This window comes from Haliotis rufescens, unplaced genomic scaffold (genome assembly GCF_023055435.1).
Source record: "Haliotis rufescens isolate VD_foot unplaced genomic scaffold, xgHalRufe1.0.p SCAF_3, whole genome shotgun sequence".
In the NCBI taxonomy this organism is placed as follows: domain Eukaryota; kingdom Metazoa; phylum Mollusca; class Gastropoda; order Lepetellida; family Haliotidae; genus Haliotis; species Haliotis rufescens.
This window is the reverse complement of record NW_025964001.1, coordinates 51932656-51955721: the sequence shown is the minus strand read 5'-3', so window position 1 is coordinate 51955721 and position 23066 is coordinate 51932656. Positions and strand designations below refer to the sequence as shown.

Sequence of the window (23066 nt, the reverse complement as noted above, 5' to 3'; positions counted from 1 at the left end):
GGATAAATATACTGTCTTGAAATTAATGTGTCTCCAAATTATTATGACTGCTGACCCCTAGCAAATAATGTGACTCAATATCAATGCGACTCCCCCCACCCCCAGTGGAATGATACATATCCTTACCTTAATCCAATCAAACAGCAAATAGCACTGCTTATTGGCGCTGAGTAAAGCACTTCCGTAAAAACAATAAACAGTGTTTTCCTGAAAACAACACACAGTTTACATGTTTATTCTGTTGACTGGCATTAAGGAAGTTCAAAGGCAATAAAATAATCAAACCAACAACAGTTCACTGACTGGTATGCGGAGGAGTCGACAAACTTGAAGGCAGATAACCAGACAAAGGCTGTAGATCTGAGGAGTGTGATGAAGCCAGTGCGCGTTGGGTCGTGTGGGTCTTTGACGAAGAGTTGCATGGGTAGCGTCACTCTGGACTGTTGGAGTGTTCAATGATGCCAAATTTGACTTGAGTGGGTAGAACTCTTGTCCCCAGCAGTGATAAATCACCGGATGCCTATTGTGTTATTCCTATTTTTTAAATGACGTTATATGCTTGTTACAACTGCTGCTCAATAAACCATGTTTGTGTTTGTATTCAAGTTGGTATTTCAGCTATCCAAAGTGTGCAGTCCTATTGGTGATAGTCATTTTGAAGACATGAATGCAAAGCTTAATTAATTTGAACAAAGACCACTCACATTTTTCGCATTTAATTCACGTTAATTTCAAGATTTACAGTATATCCCTGAGCAACAGTGAAACAGAATAGTTTTTATTCAGGCTTTCCAATGTGACCATCTGATTCCCTACGGCACTGACGTCCCATTCACAAGGTACAGTTCTGAATACCATATTCCAACCTTCAATGACCAACCTATTCAAACACAATTCAATTCAACCACTCAAGGTCACAATACAGTTGGACTTAAGAGAAATTTGAAGTGTGCAATACAGTTATTCTAGTGTGCAATTAAAGTTAAGTCATGAACCTCAGGTTGCTATGTAAACACCAGAAACATTGGGGAAAATTGGCCATCATTGATCCTCAGAGAGTTTAGATCTTCTTTGGTTATCTGGAAGGCTTGTCGTGTGGCTTTGTGTGAACTTCAATCGGACGGATGACAGGGTGAATTTGACTCCGTAATGTCCTGGCAGGAACTCCATGTCCTTGCCTCCATGACGGAAGTCAACATAGCGCACGCCAGGCGAGTAGTCCTTGAAAGTGTGGGACGCCTAGAACACAAGAACAAGCATACACAGAGGTTATCACAAGAGTAGTTCTTGAAAGTGTGGGACGCCTAGAACACAAGAACAAGCATACACAGAGGTTATCACACGAGTAGTTCTTGAAAGTGTGGGACCCCAGGAACACAAGAACAAGCATACACAGAGGTTATCACACGAGTAGTTCTTGAAAGTGTGGGACCCCAGGAACACGAGAACAAGCATACACAGAGGTTATCACAGGAGTAGTTCTTGAAAGTGTGGGACGCCTAGAACACAAGAACAAGCATACACAGAGGTTATCACACGAGTAGTTCTTGAAAGTGTGGGACGCCTAGAACACAAGAACAAGCATACAGAGGATATCACACGAGTAGTTCTTGAAAGTGTGGGACCCCAGGAACACAAGAACAAGCATACACAGAGGTTATCACACGAGTAGTTCTTGAAAGTGTGGGACCCCAGGAACACAAGAACAAGCATACAGAGGTAATCACAAGATTATTTCTAGAAAGTGTGGGACCCCAGGAACACAAGAACAAGCATACAGAGGTTATCACACGAGTAGTTCTTGAAAGTGTGGGACCCCAGGAACACAAGAACAAGCATACAGAGGATATCACAAGAGTAGTTCTTGAAAGTGTGGGCCCCCAGGAACAGAAGAACAAGCATACACAGAGGTTATCACACGAGTAGTTCTTGAAAGTGTGGGACGCCTAGAACACAAGAACAAGCATACACAGAGGTTATCACACGAGTAGTTCTTGAAAGTGTGGGACGCCTAGAACACAAGAACAAGCATACAGAGGTTATCACACGAGTAGTTCTTGAAAGTGTGGGACCCCAGGAACACAAGAACAAGCATACACAGAGGTTATCACACGAGTAGTTCTTGAAAGTGTGGGACCCCAGGAACACAAGAACAAGCATACAGAGGTAATCACAAGATTATTTCTAGAAAGTGTGGGACCCCAGGAACACAAGAACAAGCAGACAGAGGTTATCACACGAGTAGTTCTTGAAAGTGTGGGACCCCAGGAACACAAGAACAAGCATACAGAGGATATCACAAGAGTAGTTCTTGAAAGTGTGGGCCCCCAGGAACAGAAGAACAAGCATACACAGAGGTTATCACACGAGTAGTTCTTGAAAGTGTGGGACCCCAGGAACACAAGAACAAGCATACAGAGGATATCACAAGAGTAGTTCTTGAAAGTGTGGGACGCCTAGAACACAAGAACAAGCATACAGAGGTTATCACACGAGTAGTTCTTGAAAGTGTGGGACCCCAGGAACACAAGAATAAACATACAGGAATCTAAAATGGTGTTTTCAAATATTTGTTAATATTTGGAAAATATCAGAAATATTCCCAAATAGGAACTACAAATCTTTGAGGCATTTAGATGCTCAATATGTAACTAATAACAAAACTGTATTGATAATCAACTTATTTTTTACAGTTGCAGTAACATTTTGATGTGGATTCTTACACTTCTATTACAGTTCCATACCACTGATACAATTATATGATCTATTTTTGTCAAGGCTATTTGTATTCAATTACAGGACCAATGAATACAAACTTACTTTCATATTAAGTTCTAAATTATTGCATTAAATGGACTGGTATAATAACTCTGAAAACAATTTATTGAAGAAAAAATGGAATCCTAATTTTGAACCAAAAAAGTCCCGGTTTGCCTGCAAAAGGCACTTCAAATACAATGTAGCTGATATACCTACACTATTCCACTACCCATGAGCACAGGGACACATGGCTGTAGAGTACATGGGTAACTCACCTGATGCCAGTCCCCTCCCTCCCCCTGTCGAAACTGTTTGAGGAACACATGGCTGTCAATCTGGTGTCCCATCCAATCCAATAACCGGACGGTCATTTCATAGGCACACCCGCTATCATGACGAGCCGCATACCTGAAACACAGGCAGGGACAGAACTGAAGACGAGTCAGCAAGTCTGAACCAATTTATTTCATGTTAAACATTATATTTTATTCTATTGTATCACCCTCAACTATCATCACTTACCAGTCAGACACCTGTATATGTGGCTTGACATGATCCATGACCCACTCCTCCACACCCTCAACTATCATCACTTACCAGTCAGACACCTGTATATGTGGCTTGACATGATCCATGACCCACTCCTCCACACCCTCAACTATCATCACTTACCAGTCAGACACCTGTATATGGGGCTTGACGTGATCCATGACCTACTCCTCTACACCCTCAACTATCATCACTTACCAGTCAGACACCTGTATATGTGGCTTGACATGATCCATGACCCACTCCTCCACACCCTCAACTATCATCACTTACCAGTCAGACACCTGTATATGTGGCTTGACATGATCCATGACCCACTCCTCCACACCCTCAACTATCATCACTTACCAGTCAGACACCTGTATATGTGGCTTGACGTGATCCATGACCCACTCCTCCACACCCTCAACTATCATCACTTACCAGTCAGACACCTGTATATCGGGCTTGACGTGATCCATGACCCACTCCCCAACAACCTCAACTATCATCACTTACCAGTCAGACACCTGTATATGTGGCTTGACATGATCCATGACCCACTCCTCCACACCCTCAGCTTTCAGATCAACCTCCTGAGACTTGACACACCAGTAGTATGAAGTGGTCCACACCTTCACACCAGGCTCTGGAACAGGAGTTACAGAGCAAAGTGTAGTGTGATACTATTAACAGTAGAGGATGTCACATGTAAATAAAATGATTGCAAATTGACAAATATGAAACAAAACATAGAGCCAAGGCACTGTGTTTCACCTGCATATGTTTTTTTTGTTTGGTTTGTTGTTTAACGCCGCACTAAGCAATATTACAGTTATATGTAACTGTCTGTAAATAATCTAGTCTGGACCAGACAATCCAGTGATTGACATCATGAGCAACGATCCACACAATTGGGGCTGCGAGTCTGACCACCCGATCCCATTAGTCGCCTTTTACGGCAAGCATGGGTTGCTGAAGACCTATTCTACCCCGTTCTTCACGGGTCACCTGGATATGTAGTCCACAGTCTAAAATGTCAAACAATGAGGACTAAACACTGACACTAGAATCAAATTATTTGAACAAAACATAATGGCATCACAAGGAGAAACATGCATCAGTCTAGCAATTACAATGTACAACAAGTTTACAAAACCAATATGCCTTTTGACATAACTGAGGAGCATGCTCAAAACAAGGTAAAACAATATTGGAAAACAAAACCCAGAACATATGCACAGAATCCCACACCTAAAAAAACAAACACCAAAAGTCTTCATATTTTTTACAAGGGGCGGTCGGGTAGCCTAGTGGTTAAAGCGTTCGCTCGTCACGCCGAAGACACGGGTTCGATTCCCGACATGGGTACAATGTGTGAAGCCCATTTCTGGTGTCCCCCACCGTGATATTGCTGGAATATTGCTAAAAGCGGCGTAAAACCATACTATCTCACTATATTTTGTACAAAAGTTATGACCATAAACAGATTGCTGTGGCACCCATATTGAAAATCAGCTCAACAAAGTGGGGTTACATCACGGGTGAGAAATAGCTTGAGCACTTGCAGCTTCACTGGTCCATGGGTTTCCCAGGTGAGGATGTTTGCAGTACAAAGAGAGAAATTACGAGCATGGTCAAATGTGCTGTGGGCCACAAATACCCAATTGCATCCCATTTTGAACACAAATGGCTGTGTAAGGGCCAAACTGCCCATGCAGGTCCAACTTGGACATACTACAGTAGACATTATTCAGCATGGTCAGTCACCACCATTTTGTAGTCACAGACACAGAGGAAATTACAATGTGTGGGGAAAAAATCACTTCTGCCATTTTATCAATCAATATCGAAGGGACATATCATTTGTGAATTAATTTCTGTATAGATGTTAGGTTAAACAGTACAAATAATAACAAAACGTGTCTTATTTTGTTTTACCCAATATACAGGAACACAAAAAATATGGCAATATGTTTCGTTTGAAAAACGTATTGCAGTATACCGATAATACTGAGCAGTCCTATTGCTCAGTGTAGAATGTGTAGAAGTTACTACTGAACTCACCTTCCATGGGCACAAAATCTGAAAGTGGTTTCACATCAACAGGAACATCCTCCACGCCGAATCCATTGCCACCATCCTCCTTTATCCTCCATTTAATGCAACCAGCTGGGTAAAATAAATCTAAATGAGACCAGGCATATAAACTTGTAACTCTTTCTTCAAACAGTTGAAATTAAGGGAGAAATTAACCAGGCGAGGGGACATGAAAAAACATGGTGAATGTTTTTGTACATTTATTATTAGTTAACAGAACATCTCTGGCCCAGCCACCAACCCTTCCATGATGATCAGAAATTGAATAAAAGCTGAAGGAAATTTATAACTTAGAACCCTTACCTTTCTTTTATCCAGGTCAGAATATTTACGCGAAACCATACCAAGTGGACCCTGATGGAGAGGATGTAACTCATTGACTTGTCTCTGACACTTCTAACTCCATGTTTCTTTCCTTACATTATTTTTTCACACAGATTTACCCAACACGAAATACTACATCAACCCAAGGTTTTAAAGAAACTGTACCGGGTAAATATGAAAATCAAAACATAACTAAATATCTACAAAGCCATACCATTAGTTATTACTAACATAAATTGAAACATTTGTAATTCCAATTTGGGAATTTGTCCTGATATTTGCGTCCGACTTGGGGCCAATTATCAGCCCCCGAGCAGATGTTGTTAAATCCCTAACTTACAGTGTTCCCGTTGGCTTTTGAAACTGCCTTGTGGACTGGCATCTCTAAACATTACCAGATCCCCCTAATTTTTTCCAGTCCCATCTTTCAACAAATAAAAAAACGTACGGAAATTATTTGGTTTTAATTCTTTCAACTTCATGTTCAGTGCACAGATGTCATCTCTGAAGTAACTTAGTTAGATCTATACGTCATTCACAAAACTTCAGTCACAATTTTCCCTTCTTTTTTATATATTTCGAGACATATTCGCTACACATGGATATTTAACTTAGAAATAGACACAAGGAAACCCTGATGGTAACAGACAAGCTGACTTTGTTAGAAAAATGTACTTATATGAATATCACCGATGTTTTGTTCAACAACAAAGATTTATAAGGTACTTTATTTACCGGTCCACAGGGACTGGCAGTCACATGAATTACCGGTCCAAGCCTAATTTTATTGTAAAAACCTGGTAATTACCAGTAAACGGGAATGCTGACTTAATCAAAATATTTTCATGAATAAAACACCTGAAGGTTTCACAAATAGAAGGAAACACATCCAACACTGAACTGTAATTCCATTTGTCATTACTAGTTACCATGATAACAGAATCTAACTATCTGCCTGACCAGTCACCAACTTACAAAAACCCAAGTCGTCACACCGTCCTGTATTAAACAACTTGTCATACCTTTGGCACATGAGTTTTTCAACAAATTTCTCCCATATGGATTGAAGAAATAAAGTTTCATGTAGTTGCCATCGTGTGGTGGAGGAGTGATGTTTGGCAGGAATTTCCTTGTCTTCTCACACTTGATTTGCCACAGATGAGTGCTGTTGATGACGTCTCTCCATTTATGACATACCAGGATACAGCTTCTGATTAAATCAGCGCCAGACACTTGAACTAATATTTCGGCAAGAACTTCATTGGGGAGACTTTCCATTTAAAAAACGTCGAGTGTTTTGGATTCTGTGTCTTTATCCTGATATGTGCACATGAGGATAGAATGCATCGTTCCTGAAAATTCAATTTGAAACTCATTCAAGATCAGCATTATCACGATAATGTCACTACTTCTGCTAATCCTTTATTCTTAATCAGTTGTATGTATGTATGTATGTATGTATGTATGTATGTATGTATGTATGTATGTATGTATGTATGTATGTATGTATGTATGTATGTATGTATGTATGTATGCATTTACACTGTAAATCTTGACATTAACACGGGCGTGAATTAATTGCGAAAAATGTGAGTGGTCTAGGCTCGCATTATTAAACATTGCATTTATATCAACAATAAGACATTTTGGATAGCAGAAATACCAACTTGGACATACGCTGAAAAAAACAACTATGTTTTCCACATCACTGTTTATTGAGCAGCACTTGTAACAAGTATATAAACAATGTCATTCAAACACAAATCACATCCTGTGAATTGTCACTGCTGGGGTCACGACAAGAGTTCTACTCACTTATGTCATCACTGATCACAGCTGCAAGTCCAGACAGACGCCATGCACCCACACAACACAGTGTCTTTGTTCTTTGCGACTGCGTCAAAGGCCGACACGAGCCAGCGCGCATGTATTGTTTTAGCGGAAGTACTCTACTCGGCGCTAATAAGCGGTGCCATTTGGTGTTTGATTGGGTTAACGTAAGGTTGGAATAAGGTGAGGATTCTCCGGTAAACCTGACAGAGGACATTTTCTTAAGATAACATATCCACTGATGCTTGAGAGGAGGGGGTGTCGCATTCATATTGAGTCACGTTTTTGGCAAGGGGCCAGCGTTCGCATTCTTTTGGAGACACATTAATTTCACGATTTACAGTATATATCTCGGATATATATATGTATGTATGGCTTATGCATGTTCTGTACATCGAACTGACAGGTTTTCAATTCAAGTTGAAAAGAACAACACATTCACCATATTTCCCATTGTATCATTTCACAAAAAGTGCAGATACCATATATGTGTCAGATATGCATTTATGATCAAATGTTTACGCTAGGAGCAAATTACCACTCGAGAATGTTGCCAGTGTGCTCATATATTTCTTTCACTTAAAAAATATTTTACGATGACAAACTTCCCGGACGTCCGCATCTTGGAAGTGTAAGAATGCATAACAGGCTAGTTGTCACTCATATGAACATATCGATTATAATGTTCAAAACAATATTTCAAAGTTTTCGGTAACTAAAATAATTGACATTTCCAGAAGCAAAAAACTAAAGTGACCGTTATCATATCGTATTTTTATGGAGAGAAGTAATAGGGCCTCATTTTGCTGCTAAAATGTAAGAGAGGTTCATATACACTTTTAAGGTTTCTACGGATATACACTTACAACTTTCTTTTGCCTCTGAACGCATGAAAAAGCGGGACGACCCAAAATTGAAGAGTGATAAGTATAACGCTACTGCGAGTTACCCTATCTTGAGTATTCACTGCAAGCTCCTTCACAGTGCGTGACACCTTCATTACCCTCCAGATCGACTGGGCTCCTTTGCAATTAAACTAGTAGGTTAAAAGCGTTAAGCTTGCGGCGCGTAATCACAGTGGAACCAGTTTACACACCCGCTTATAGTATAGAGAGCTCCACGAATGGGCTATCACTGCGAGGAGCTTGTTCTGTACTGTATTGGTAAATATGTTCATTCCGGTTTCGGAATTCTCGCCATTGATTGGATCATGGATCCCATAAACGAACCGAAAACGGTTTTGATGGCTGGAATATCATTCCGGATTTAGGGAGTGTTTATTATAATTAAAAACAATGCCCGTAAACGATGGCTAATGATTAATCACAGTGATTAATTTATAGCTGATTAGATGCATAATACCCTGAATTTCTTTTTGAAATGAAGAATTTAAAATTATTTTTGTGATGCGTATTTAAATTCAATATGTATCTCAAAGATAATATATCTCATCAAGTACTCCCAAGCACCGTCGAACAGAATCTGAAATCATGGAAGATGAGAGCAAACTCCGTCAGAGATGCACTTGGGAAAAATTTGAAAATGAAAAATTTGGAGACGATAAAGTATGGTCAGAAACATCTGACGAACAGGTACATGTGTAATCGATATAATGGTTAGAAAATTAACACAGCACTCACTATGATATTTTACAACACAACTGATCAAGCTACTCTTCCAGGTCATTGCACATTTCTGCCATGGATTGTCCTAAAGCTGATAATTGTTGCATTGGAACAAATATTTATGTCGTTGTCTTTAGTTACCACTAGACTTGCACTGTAAATTATATTAACCTTTTTTTCTAAATTGTGCAAACGTTTCTGAAACCTAGAATAGCTGGAGATATGGGATGTTGATATGGTTTATCGTTTTATCATGTTTATGGAATTCTCACAAATATTACTTACCTTGAACATGTTAGAGGTTTATTCTAGAAATATATGGTGAAAATATAAACTGCTGGCATGAATTATACATATGGCATTGTTTTATCTGTGCTGATTGTCTGTGATTTAGGAGATTAACATCATACGTGTTATATGCTTTCAGACCAGTGGAGGTTTAAACGCTGTTAATTTGGAGATAAACCTACTGTTTTTTAATTTGAGGCAGTCCCCCTATAGTTTGTTTAATCTTTGTGTATGTCTGAGGCAAAGACGGAATCAGCAGGTTACATAAGACATTACGAACAGATAAGCATGTTTCATGGACATACTTTACTTGGCAGGGCAATGGCAGTATACAACAGTCGATGACTGTACATACAAAGTTGTGATGTCACACACATGCTGTTAGTAGTGAGACTTCTTGTCACATAGATTAGATACCTTTTATTTCGGTTTGGAACCGAGCGCTTTAGGTTTATGTCATTCTAAACTCTAACTCATTGGTGTTCATATCCAGTGTTTTGAGTAGTTTTCTTTCTGAATTATAGAAACAGCAATGAAAACCTTTATAAAAATTATGGCGACATCAGTGATCAAAAAAAATTTTTTCGCATCATTATCATGATTATCATGATTATACTTTACTTGGATATATGATAGACATTGAAAGTGTGTAGCACACCAACTTTACAATCCAACATCGAGGGGGCAACACAAAAGAAAATGAAGTAAGCCTCACTAGTGTCAGTTCAATACCTACAATACTATTATGACATCACACTGCAAAAGATATGATGTCACTTTCAACTACACAAAAGCTCCATATCTCAATCATGTCAATCACTCTTGTTGTCCATCAAACTTGAAATACACAGCAACTCTGCATTTGTGATCTATAATTGTATACAATTATTTAATAATACCTTCCGACTATGACTAAGAACAAAGTACTTCTCCATACATATAAACTGATACGGCCATCATATCAGCTGTTTCAATCAGGGGTGGTAATTGTGATTTGATACCACCCCAGATTGACCAATAATATTTAGATAATGAACTTGATAAAATCAGCAAATTGCCTGAATGTGATGAATTCAATTTATCAACAGCAAAAGACATGCCATGCTTTAAGGGACAAGACGATGACCATCCTTAAAGGGGCACTGATCTAACGGACTGGTTGTTGCCTTTGTTATTGTTTTCCCCCCGTGAGTACCCGGATGATACGCAACGCAACTGAGCGTGACCAGAGACTGGGGTACCGTCTGCAAGGACAGCTAAATAAACTTGGAGGCTGGAGGCAATATTTGTTTTACGCAGCCTAAACAAACAGACAAAAAAAACAAGGGAGCTCATCGGATGTCGTCATTTGGAAATACCCCAGATGGTTATAGTTTAATACTAAAAAAAATATCCATGCAGTGAAACCTTTTTCGGATTTCAGCTTGCGTCGATAATACGATTACTACTCCCTTGTTGTCATCCACGTTTTCTCGTATAACCCTACACTTGTGTATTTGTTGTCATTCACTTGATGCTCAGTTAATGAATTTATTACAGGTACAGTTAGTGGTAGCACCACTTATATTACCTGACAAAGGTTCCCATTTGGCATTTATTGTGTCTGGGGTAATTATTCAATCTAAATCCAGGTTTGAAGTGAGGTGAAATGTGTGTTATGTAATATGCACGTGGCAGCCCAGCAAGAGATGAATGATCAGTTGATTTACTTTTTTTTGTAAATCAACGGATCGTTCCTAGTCATCAAAGGATTAACAGAAAATACGTTGATTGATTAATCACTGTTATCTTGCACAGTGGATATGTCAAGAGTGAGTGTTTACATGTCTAGGTTTACTAAAACAAACGGAATACACTCATATCATGGCGCGAAGTGCCGATGTAAAAACAACATACTTTGTTCAAAGGGTTAACTGATAATACGTTGATTGATTGATCATTGTTATCTATCACTCAATGGAATTTTTAGGAACCGTGGACGCTATGAAAATAGTTGTCACGTGGGCTTTCTCAGCCGACCATTGAGACTTGACACCTATGTGAAACACCTGAAACAATCCAAGCGATCAGTTGAGAAACGAACACGGGTTATAATATCCCGAAACGATATATATCTTTTAAAATATTTGATTGTTACTGAGACACGTGACATCGAATCAGTTTCTTTGTACAGCTGCAGACGAGTGGGATATTGTTCCTTTGTGTGGATATTCACGGATACATTCCTCGAAAAAGGAAGCTGCCTAAAACTTATACACATAAATTTGGTAGGTTGTAATTATGATATCTGCATTTTGTTTTCCTTCATTTGAACCGATTCGTTCTTGTTTCTCTACGTCTTGGTTGGGAAATTCTTCAATGCGCGATAGACGTTGTTGTCACAGGTCTTTTCCTTTGTAAGCGTGTATATATTACCGTCAATTTGTAAAATGTGATTCTCTCAGGCAATTTATAAAATGTGTAAATATTTCAGTCATTTTGACTAAGAAATCTGTCCAGATTGATCAAGACGATCAAAAGGGCCTACAAACATCACAACAGATTATTATGTAGGATTAAAAGCCAAACAACTTAGAAATGTACTTTTCAACGTTACATTTTCAGTCTCTTGGTGATGACATTAAACATCAAAATGTTTGGAATTCGTTGTCATAATAATACAGATGGAAATGTCTTTCCGTCACTTTGTAAAATAACTGAATATTTAGACGTTTAATAAATTTGTTACACATTTGACAGTAAAAAAATATACACACTATAAAAATAGCATATGCTCAGGTGAAATATTTACTTTGTGTTGCAAGTCAAAATAGTGTAAACGAAAATCGCAAAATTACCAAGCAAGTGACTTATCAAAACTTCGTCACCATTACCGATGATACTCACAAAGATACCTACATTTCCTTATTATCTCGAAAACTGTATTTCATTTTGTTGATCAATGTGACCATACGCCCTTATTACTACCCATAAAGTGACTAATGCGCTTACGAATGGCGCAGCAGAGGTCGCGAACTAGTCTAGATTTCTGCTATACATCCGGGTATTCACTGGGAAAAAACAATAACAAAGGCAACAACCAGTCCCGGGGAATTGCGTTAGATCAGTGCCCCTTTAAGCTTTGTTAGTATGCAGTAGTTGATAACCCCTGAGCTTACACAGCTCTGCTTGTCTTATTACGGGACAAAATGTTCTGCTCTAGTGACCACACTGCGTCTTATCACATGACCAGACTTTTCTCTCAAATGCACATATTCTCAAATAAGATCAGACGGGCCTGATGCATGCTTTTTAGTGCGCTTTGCATATTGGTTTGCTCAATGAAATAGATATACTACTACAACTCCGACATTGAGGTGCATGACAGTATAGCTTTGCACATCAAAGTGACCGTATCGCTCTGTGGGGCTTCAATGACATCACATGGAGGATAAATATGCAAATGGAAATAGCTTTTCATATTTTAGGATATTTTCTCAATGAAAGTTATGTTGTAACTCATCCATTAAAAAAATACACAGGATTTCTCTTCAATTTGCCTCTGAATACAAAAATGACTGAAGCCAGTTTACTCTGTGCAGTGCTTATGTTGGAAATTATTTCATGCATCATTTAATAAGACATAGAACCGTTGATTTACTGTCGCTATTATGACAGCAGTTTTTTTCAAGATTTTGTTACTTTAAAATTTGATATAAATTTATCATATAATCCTAAGACATCAAAGTGCTTTAGTGCTTCCTTGTACTACATGTACAATGTTGTGACTAATCAGAAGTTTACAAGAGCATTCTTTTGTCATTCCATCTTTTCTTGGTCACCTGGTGTTATCACTATTTGATAGTGATTCATAAACACATGCTTATGATATTGTCGGAACTGTACAATGGACAATGTACAGTGGAGGTGTCTTATGATTACTGAAATATTTTTTGTCGCTTTTCATTATTAACATGCTAAATAAGGACAAGATCAAATATATAGTAACTAGCAGAACCAAAAATGTGACAAATTTCATGGTTTTATAATTTAATAAATATTTGGAGAATTTCATTCACATTTTGCACATATCTTCTAATTTTGGATTTGTTGTCGGTGATTATAATCTGTAGCAGTACCATTTCTCTGTAAACACTTGTTTAGGTTGTCCCAGCTTTGGTGAATGACCCAGCACCATTCACTGTTATACTTTTGGCTCCAGCTGTTTCACATTATGTTTCATCGCAGATGGTCGATGGCAGGATTTGCAAAGCATTTGTTTCGTTAACTGTTGTTGACAGACATTTTCCAAATATTTCTGTGTTTTTAATCAAGGTGCTCAAATAATTTGATGCACTTTGCAAGGTAAGACCCATTTTATTACATATAGATCTGAAATCAGATTGTCTTGACTGGGGCATCTTCTGATTGGTTGAGGCACCACTGAAAAATCCCTTCTGAAACATCAGATGAAGCTGGACTTGCAGCATTTACTGCTAAATGTTTCACTGACCAATTGTATAACAAAGCAAGACACACTACCCGATGTCTTTCCTTCGCACCAAAAGTCAGCCAAGTCCCGATCCTGGCCTACACTTAGCGCTTCACCTGCTTCAAACTTCAGTAAACTAATGCTCTATGTAGCCCTGTCAATATTGCAGGCTTTTTTTGCCGATCGGATACCTGAATCATGTAATTCTCTAGTGTTTCTATTTGCTTTGTTAGCCTGACTGAACACCACTTCTGTGTTCTTGTGGTAGAGCATTCACCTGGAGAGCTGAAAGTCGGAGTTTTGATTCCTGGCCACGTCATACCAAAAGACAGTAAAAGATTGTACTTGTTGTTACCCTGCCTGGTGTTCGGCATTAAGAGACAAAATAAGGACGGTTAGGCTTGGAGTCAGTATACGGTGCAGGGTGCCAAATTAAGTTTATTTCAGGTGTGCCAATGGGCACAGTTATGCCAAATTAAGTGTGCCATAGGGGCACGCAGGTTAGGAATTCACCGTGCCATTACAGTTCGAGGTGTGCCCTCGGCATGATGGCACTAATAATTTCAAACCCTGCTGTGTCAGAGTTGGGTATTCATGTTAATTGTGGCATGATATTCTCAGTGGGTTGGCACTATAAAGTGGCACTAGTACAAGCAACCACATACACATATTCATGAAGCTGAAGCGTTACATGCTTGTTCCGACCAATGATGACCAAGAAGTTTGAATCCAAGTTTGAGGCCAGGACAAAGGCCTTTTTTGTTCAAAATCTCATGAAATTTGGTACATGTGTAGTTCAATCTCATTAAAATAAGATCTAAGTTCTTGCTGCCGCTAAACGAAGATCTGAGGACATCCCATTACGGGTCACATCAGAACGACTTTTCATCCAAACAATCAAAGCGTCGCTTACCAGATCATGAAAGTTACAGTCGACTGTCGGGATATCTCAGATCTTTGTTTAGAGATAGCGAGAACTAAGATCTCACTTTAATGGGAATGCTTTGTTTAGCGAATTTGAGAACTAAGATCAGATTTTAATGAGATTGATGTGTAGTTAGTAGTGGGGCTCAACACTTATGTTCCACTTTTATATTTTCATATTTAAGATTTTGGTGTCACGCTTTGATAATGTTCCAATTTTCTCTCAAGTGAAACCTTGTAAGCCATCATGGGCATCCATATTTCAAGACAAACAGACTGTCAACATTGGACATTTTGATCGTTCATGATTCTGCTGGGATCATGAAGATACAGATTCAGGATTTTTCAGTTTCATCATTACTTACTCTGCACATGATTTATCATGTTAATATGTAGAACATTTTGTCAGAAACAATACATGGAAGGTCACCATGGTGATTATGTTTGCAGATGCGAGTGGAGAGATCAATTGCTGCCCTATACACCACTTTCAAGAACAAACTTGACATCAGCCCAGAGTAAGTAGAATTTTATCTGTATTCAATGACTCTCTTATCAAACCTGCGTGAACTTTGACTTATCCAAATAACGGGTGTTTGGCTTTTTGAGATGATGCCCAACTGGCAGCCATGGACATTACTGGAGTTTTATTTATGTTTGGTGAAGGTGAAAAGAGACAACTGTATAAATTATCCACAATTTTATGCAGCAATTATTGCTCTCCATTTGGAACTTCTTTTGGAGATACAGAAAGAAGACATGTTACTCCAAATGCTTCTCTTGTATGTAGCTCGAATAAGAAACCTCCTTGCTGATTAGTTGATTAGAAAGGTCACCTGACATGACCTCCAATGGAGGGTTTGTTTTGATCTTGTTGGAGCAAGGTAGCAAATCAGTGTTAAAGATGATTCTATTTTATGTTGTAAGACACTCATATCTGTTGAGATTCCAGGACAGAATGTGTCCACAGTACCACATACTTGTGTGAAGTTTGTAACATGAATTTGTTAAACAACCATCACATTACTGGAGGCATATACACAGTAGAGCATATTCTTGCTACCTCTCAGGACATTCCATTATAGGTCACGTCAGAACGACCTTTTGTGAACTTTGACCGACCAATGAAATGACTAACAGGAAGGCAATATAAGCCACTAAGAAAGCAGCTTTCTTGAGCATTGCAGCACTAGTTTCAAACTGGCAACTTCCATTCCACAATGTAACATAACAATATGAATATTTCCTTTTTTTATTACACCGTGTTTGTATCGATATCTATCGTGTAGTTGTCCAATTTTTATCACGAACATTGATACTACTCGCTGTGCAGAGTTGCGTTTTTTAGGCACGCCATCAACCTATAATCATGAGTTCAAATCATGGTTCGCCTCCATTATGTTTCTGTTTTTGTCAGCACCATACCCGTGCTTGTAGTTTTCACCAAAGTTGTAAATGTCTAAGACTTGCGTCACTTTGGGCTGAACCCCTACGTCAAGCTGACACTACGTGGTATAATAAAACTAACTACTGCTCAAAGCTGCATTAAACCCAAAACAAAGAGTGACAGTCTATCTCTGAGATCAACAAATTCAGAATATTTTTATCACTACATTTCAGCTCTTGATATTTCTTTCTACTTACCATGCGTACCTGCCAAGCATTGACTTATTTCGGTAATATGAAACAAAGATCTCCATTTTTCCTTGCCAAAATATTTGCATTCACAGGAACTTATAAACTCTCAGCAACATAAATGTTATTGATGTTTTCCATGTTTTGCAGCATTCCAGAGTTGGAGAGGAACTCCCATAGAGTATTTTTGTGGAAGGGCTTGAAGAATTTGTCATCATCATATGAGGTATGATTCAGTTATTCGATTGGTATTACATATAATTAGTGACTCTATTGACCAAGAGATGCCTTATCATTGTATGAGCAAGTGATAAGTATATATACCTAAACATACTAGGCACTAATTGAAAGATGTCTATGAGGCACATAGTAAACACACATACTATTTGTACTACATGTATAGTACACTATTTATTAGCACTATCTCTCCATGTGGATTCTGAGTTAGAATAGGTCCCTAGCAACCTATGCTGTTTGTAAGAAGTGACTTAATGGATTGGGTCATCAGACTCGCTGACTGGTTGATGGCGTGGATTGTTGATCACAATATCAATCACAGGAATGTCTGGTCCAGACTCGATTAGTTACAGGCTGCCTCCATACACCTGGAATATAGCTGGTGTGCTGCATTTAATATACAAAACCACAAATATTACCATGAGTACATTACCAAGGGTGTTGACCGACATGTTGTCTGTGTTTAACAGTGTTTAGATGCGAGTCGGCCATGGTTGTGTTACTGGATCCTGCACAGTCTAGAAATCCTCAACGAGCCTGTTCCTGAGGATATTGCTTTGCAGTGAGTGCTGGACTTTTATTAGGGTTTTAAAATTACCATTGCATGTCGGACTGGTACTTGAACATTGTCCCAAACTGGTACTTGAACATTGTCCAAAATTGTCCCAAACTTCTGACAGATCATGAATATATGGCAGGTCACCAAAATGAAGCGTCCATTCCAAGTTACAAATGAGGGACCCAAATAGGAATGTTCTATTTACCAAAACAAATCAATAAGCTCCACACTGTCGTGTATTGCATTGGGAGATCCAACTGCACCGCCTCAAGCGGCAATCCCTATCATCAGCAGCTCATCAAACTTTAGTGAGACACAAACACACCAAGAGTTCACAGAACATTCATATTAATCAAGTAGGAAGTGAACGAAGTCGCCATTTCATGACTTTTTTAAGACCAAGGGGCGTAAATCCTAATGGAATGTTTGGGATGGATGACATCACAAAAAAGCAACTCTCCATGTTAATATAGTTTTCTTTAAGGAATTACATTTGGTGTTTAAATTGATTGTTGTGTTATGATTTATGTATCTGACAATATTAGGATTGAAGTTGAATTTGTTGACGTGATGAAGACAGGGCCTCACGTGAGCAACCATGAAGCGCAAACAACTTCACTCCTTAAATGGATAGATAAAAACTTGTATCTGGTTACTTCCAGTAGTGTATGTTAGACAACTTGAAAACAGACAGTTTGCAGTGACACGACACCAAAACCAGTAAATTTTTTAACTTATCCTGCATTACTCCGTATTGCATTTACTGCTATGTTTGACAGAGAGACGAACTGTGTGAGATCCAACTGCTGAAGAAAGTTGTCCCAACCAGCCCAGGAGGCAGCGCCCTCTCACAGTCGGCACGTGACCCGGAAGTCATGACGTCACACCAAAAGACATAACTGCTTTGTCACCTCCACGGACGGACGTACTTTGTATCCCTTGTGGAAATTAAAGCTTATTATTTGTTTTTTATATTTTGCGTGTTTCTACATTCATTATATGCTGCTACATTGTTACCTGTTATGGGCCGTGACCTTAGGGTCTTCCCATTCGTAAATTGTAACGTTTATCGCTCGTCTGTGGCTCACCGGCGCTACAAACTCGACCGGCGCCCCCGAGAATCACCATCTTCGGCGTTCCAGGCGCCTCAAGCTCTCCGACGCCTCACGCTCTCCGGCGCCTCGGGCCAGACTATGTGAAACGGTCGACACCCCAACCCTAGATCTGTTTGCCTATCTGAATGTGGCCAGCAGTCGTCTTCCATTCCACCTGTGCCGGATACGACCGCTGTGGCAGTCGAAGCCTTCCATCGTTCCTGAGAAGGATTACGCGCGTACGCTTTTCCGACTCCGGTTCTCCCTCCCACGGTTCTTCAGAGATCCAGGCCACTCGACCCCTGCCATTGACTTTGGTCTCGCCTAATTGGTCAGCCAGAAGTTGGGTTATCGACCTCCGAAACATAGCCAGAGACAACCCCTGGAACTTCCGGTGTGGTCCAACCACACGGTCTGTTGCCACACCCTCATACCCCGCATGTTATCGTCTGCACGCCTGACACACATGCAGAAAGCCAAGGGCTATTCGGCTAGAGCGACCAAGGCTATTGCTTCAGCCCACCGTCCATCTACAGGGGGACTGTATGCTGATAAATGATGCTTGTTCCAGGCATTTTGTTCTGACAAACACCAGGATCCGATGACAGCGTCACCGCAGATTCTGAATCAGTTCCTTCTGTACTTGTGTAGCACCCGTCGGTTGAGGGCTTACCACCCCCACATACCTGGTCGCCATCTACTCCGTTCTGGCCATCCCGGACGATCGGAGAAAGACGAAAATTCCCGACCTACGGGCCTGGCTGCGCTCGTTCAGTCTTGAAGACCTGAATACCAAGTTTGGACCGCCTGCGTTGGATCTGAATGTGGTCTTCAACGCCCTTCGAACCACTCCCCTCGTCTTCCTTCTACGACCTTAAGTAGAAGACGGGTGTTTCTACTGGTTTTGACTACTGCCGCTCGAGTCCATGTACAGCACGCCCTCGACGTCTCCCATGCCCGGTTCGAATGCGGTACCCAGGGCGCCGTTCATCATGGACCGTACTGGGAGGTCAGCGTAAAGACTCAACTCCCAGGACAGCCTGATAGATCATTCCTTGTCCCCTCCCCCCTCGTCCAGTGTGGGTGCCGAGGATGAGGATGAGCGTCATTATGCCCAGTAAGGGCACTGAAGGTTATTCTACGATCTAAAGACTGCCGCAAGTCTAGGAAACACCTTTTTCTGCCGGTCTCCCCTTCGTCGCTGTCATTGGTCAGCGGGAATACTTTTCCCTGTGGCTCCGGGCGGTCATCCTTAAAGCGTATGAGCCGCCGGATTGGACCCTCCCCCCAAGGCTATTACCTGAAATAAAATGAGATCAGGGCGATCGTATTTACACTGGTTCTTCACGGTATACTGTTCCATCCCGTCGTTCAGGGAAGCCTGTTCGTGGCGATCGGACACCGCCTTCACCAACCACTACTTCCGTGAGGTAGCCTTGAAAGTTGTCGCCGGCGTTCACAGTTTTGGTCCCTGGTTGTAGCCCAACAGGTCATCTATCTCCGACGCCACTGATTCTCCAATACCCTGAGCGGGGCCCGTCGACCTCTCTGGTGTTTATCACCCCAGACGAGACGGCTCTCTTACGTTCCGCATTCGCTCTTAGGTCAGTTTTAGTTTTGGGTTACCCGACTCATTCTATTGCTGTCACCTATCCGGGTTTTACTTTTTGCATCAACTCTCGTTTCCTGACGACAGGAATGGTAGTAGATGTGGACACCGGCGCCGACGCCAACGCTGTTGCTTCTCTGGTACCTGAGCGGTGCCCGTCGACCTCACCGGTGTTCCTTGCCTCCAGCCTAGAGGGCTCTCCTGCGTTTCGCATTCGCTCTTGGGATTGGTCGTAGATTTTGCCGCCGATGCCGCTGATTCTTCGATTCCCCGAGCGGGGCCCGTCGAACTCTCTGGTGTTTATCTCCTCAGATTATAGGGTTCTACTGCGTTTCGCTTTCGCTCTTCGGTAAGTTATATATTTTGGCTACACGCCTCATTGTATTTCGGTTACCTATTCGGGCGTTTCGTTTTTGCATCGACTCTTGTTTCCTGAAGACAGGAATGGTCGTAGATGTTCCGGTCATCACTTGTATGCGGTGCGGATTCATCGGACCTTGACGAGGGTTTAATATGGTTCACATCTGCAGGTATGCCCACCGGCCAAGCCGTCTGATAAAGATGCAATACGGAGTAATGCAGGATAAGTTAAAAAATTTAGTAAAATCTAAATATTTTTTACATTTGTATACTTATCCTGCATTACGAAGTCTAAGTGCCCTCCCTTTCGCTACGCTACCTCCCCACGAAGTTTCAGATGTAATGTTTAAAGCAGTTATGTCTTTTGGTGTGACGTCATGACTTCCGGGTCACGTGCCGACTGTGAGAGGGCGCTGCCTCCTGGGCTGGTTGGGACAACTTTCTTCAGCAGCTGGATCTCACACAGTTCGTCTCTCTGTCAAACATAGCAGTAAATGCAATACGGAGTAATGCAGGATAAGTATACAAATGTAAAAAATATTTAGATTTTACTAAATTTGTGGATGTACACAATATGTAGTCTTTGGATTTCAGTTATTGTGTTTCCTAAGTGACGTGACAGATTGCTGTAAGCTGTTTTCTAGTAAACAGAGTCCCATTAACATGTGTATGTATTTGTGTAGAGTCGTGGACTTCCTCAAGCGGTGCCAGTCCCCAACAGGCGGCTATGCAGGTAAGTAGGATGATTACAGACTGATGTCATAATGTTGGATGTTACTCACAAGTGTCACTGGACTGTTTGGCCTTAACTCAATTATTTACAGGCTGGTGTCATATAGCTGGAATATTGCTGTGTGCGATCTTATTCATTATGACATCACATTCATAAAGAAACTCATAAAGGACACCTGTGTTCCAGGAAAGTTCAAACAATAGCTGGCTTTTAAAATGGAGACAGGTAGTGTGACTAAGGGAGGTGATTAGAGCTACTTGATATTCAACCCAATAATAATATTGAATATAAATAAGTTCCTCCTAAAAAAGCTTCCAATAGTTACTGTATATGGATGTTGTGCAGGTGGCCCGGGACAGAACGCTCACCTGGCTCCCACCTACGCCGCTGTCAACGCCCTCTGTATCCTGGCACCAATCACTGACGAGGCTTACAAGGCAATCAACAGGTAATTAACACGCCAATTGGTTACTTCAAATTTTGGAAGGGGCACAGGTAGCCCATGGGTCTTAAGGCTCGGCAGTTTGCTGTCCAGAGTTGCATTGCTTTGTCATACCAGGATCTGCTGTTTGTGGATCAGAATCCTGATTGGTGGAATAAACTCCTTACCATAGAAAATTGAAATAATTGTGGGATCTGCTCCCCCTTTTTTCAGAAACCTTACATGTTAACTGCACCCTCAGCCAGGTCACTTTGTTTGTCACCTAGGTATTATGTGCACCCCCATTTTTTTTCAAATTCTCAATCCACCTCTGTGTCTTGTATCATATTGTTACCTTAGTTTTGAGATAAATAATGTAGTGCACCAAGCAGGTTTTTTAAATCACTATTCTTTTAAAATAGGACCTGCCAGCAGGACTCGCCATAATGCTTAAACTTCATCGTCATCATCATCCATTGTTTTTCAACCCATGAAATCTCTAACACCTTTTCGTCCTTGTGTTATTACTATATATATGCAATTTTTTATCAAAAGTAAAGATACAATAATTGCAAATTGTTTGCAAATTTAGAAAAATACAATCAAAATTCATAATTATTACAGTCACATATTTTATATTGTACATTTCACTAAAATAACTTTTGTATTTCAGGGAGACATTATACAAATTTTTAATGCGGATGCGGATGCCAGATGGCTCGTTCAAGATGCACGATGGTGGAGAGGTGGACATCAGGTATTTGACACTCTATTCTCACGGCATTATAGATTGCTGTGTGACTATAACTGGATCAGAATAGGTCCCATATACAGTCAAGTCTCGTTAATCCGACACTCGGCTTTATCCGACACGAATGATGGGAACCGATTGAATCAGTGCTATTTAGTCCCGTTAATCCGACATTCTCGCACTCCGACTCTGACACACCTAATTTGCACCGAATTGCCGAAATCACTCATTAATCAGTCTCGTTAATCCGACACAGTGATCAGCGTACTCCGTGGTCATCTGACCGCGAGTACACAACCCCGTGTTTTGACACGCACTGGCTGCAGAGATTAACTTAACAATTAACAGGAAAAGCTATTCAAACCTGTATGTACAAAGCTATACAAATGTAGTTTACAAATTGAAGCCAGATAAATGTGCATGAAGCCAGTTTAAAATACGAACAGGTATATAAAACATGGTCGACTGGTATGTAAACAAGAAAGCATGGATGACTTCATTAATATTCAAAGCCTGGCTACTGATCTTGGATCGGCAAATGCGATTGGAGCAACGCCACGTGGTATTGCTGTTGGACAACGCCCCATCCCATGCTACTGTCGACATAACTAATGTGAAATGTCACTTTTTGCCACCAAACACCACATCGCACATTCAGCCACTAGATGCCGGGATCATAAAGAATTTCAAGCTTTATTATAAGAAACAGCAAATGAAATTACACCTCGACAATGTTGATGCTGAAGAACTGACGTCCGATTTTCGATCACAAATCACTTATTCTCTTTCTGATTAAATCCTCTTTGGGGCACTTATT

General features: G+C 40.4%; 2 protein-coding genes across 3 annotated transcripts in view; one reads left to right on the top strand and one right to left on the bottom strand.

Annotated features, from left to right (window-relative positions):
• Nucleotides 1-219: 219 nt before the first annotated feature.
• LOC124141972 (F-box only protein 2-like) lies at nucleotides 220-8545 on the bottom strand. 2 transcript variants are annotated; one of them, XM_046510181.2, is made up of 6 exons: nucleotides 8409-8545; nucleotides 6735-7064; nucleotides 5356-5460; nucleotides 3808-3937; nucleotides 3036-3168; nucleotides 220-1239 (listed from the first exon to the last, which is right to left on the bottom strand). In XM_046510181.2, exons 2-6 carry the CDS (start codon nucleotides 6988-6990, stop codon nucleotides 1042-1044), a joined length of 822 nt encoding a protein of 273 aa, XP_046366137.1. In that variant the 5' UTR covers nucleotides 6991-7064; nucleotides 8409-8545; the 3' UTR covers nucleotides 220-1041. The 2 variants fall into 2 exon arrangements, with proteins under 2 accessions (XP_046366137.1, XP_046366136.2); XM_046510180.2 differs by lacking the exon at nucleotides 220-1239 and adding an exon at nucleotides 1259-2456.
• Nucleotides 8546-9013: 468 nt separating this feature from the next.
• LOC124141973 (protein farnesyltransferase subunit beta-like) overlaps nucleotides 9014-23066 on the top strand; it is a 36027-nt gene continuing 21974 nt past the window's right edge. Inside the window, exons 1-7 of the mRNA XM_046510182.2 lie at nucleotides 9014-9134; nucleotides 15301-15368; nucleotides 16636-16711; nucleotides 17193-17284; nucleotides 21028-21077; nucleotides 21423-21525; nucleotides 22172-22255. Of these exons, the coding sequence (XP_046366138.1) occupies nucleotides 9033-9134; nucleotides 15301-15368; nucleotides 16636-16711; nucleotides 17193-17284; nucleotides 21028-21077; nucleotides 21423-21525; nucleotides 22172-22255 (575 nt within the window). The 5' untranslated portion in view covers nucleotides 9014-9032. The remainder of the gene's footprint in view (nucleotides 9135-15300; nucleotides 15369-16635; nucleotides 16712-17192; nucleotides 17285-21027; nucleotides 21078-21422; nucleotides 21526-22171; nucleotides 22256-23066) is intronic.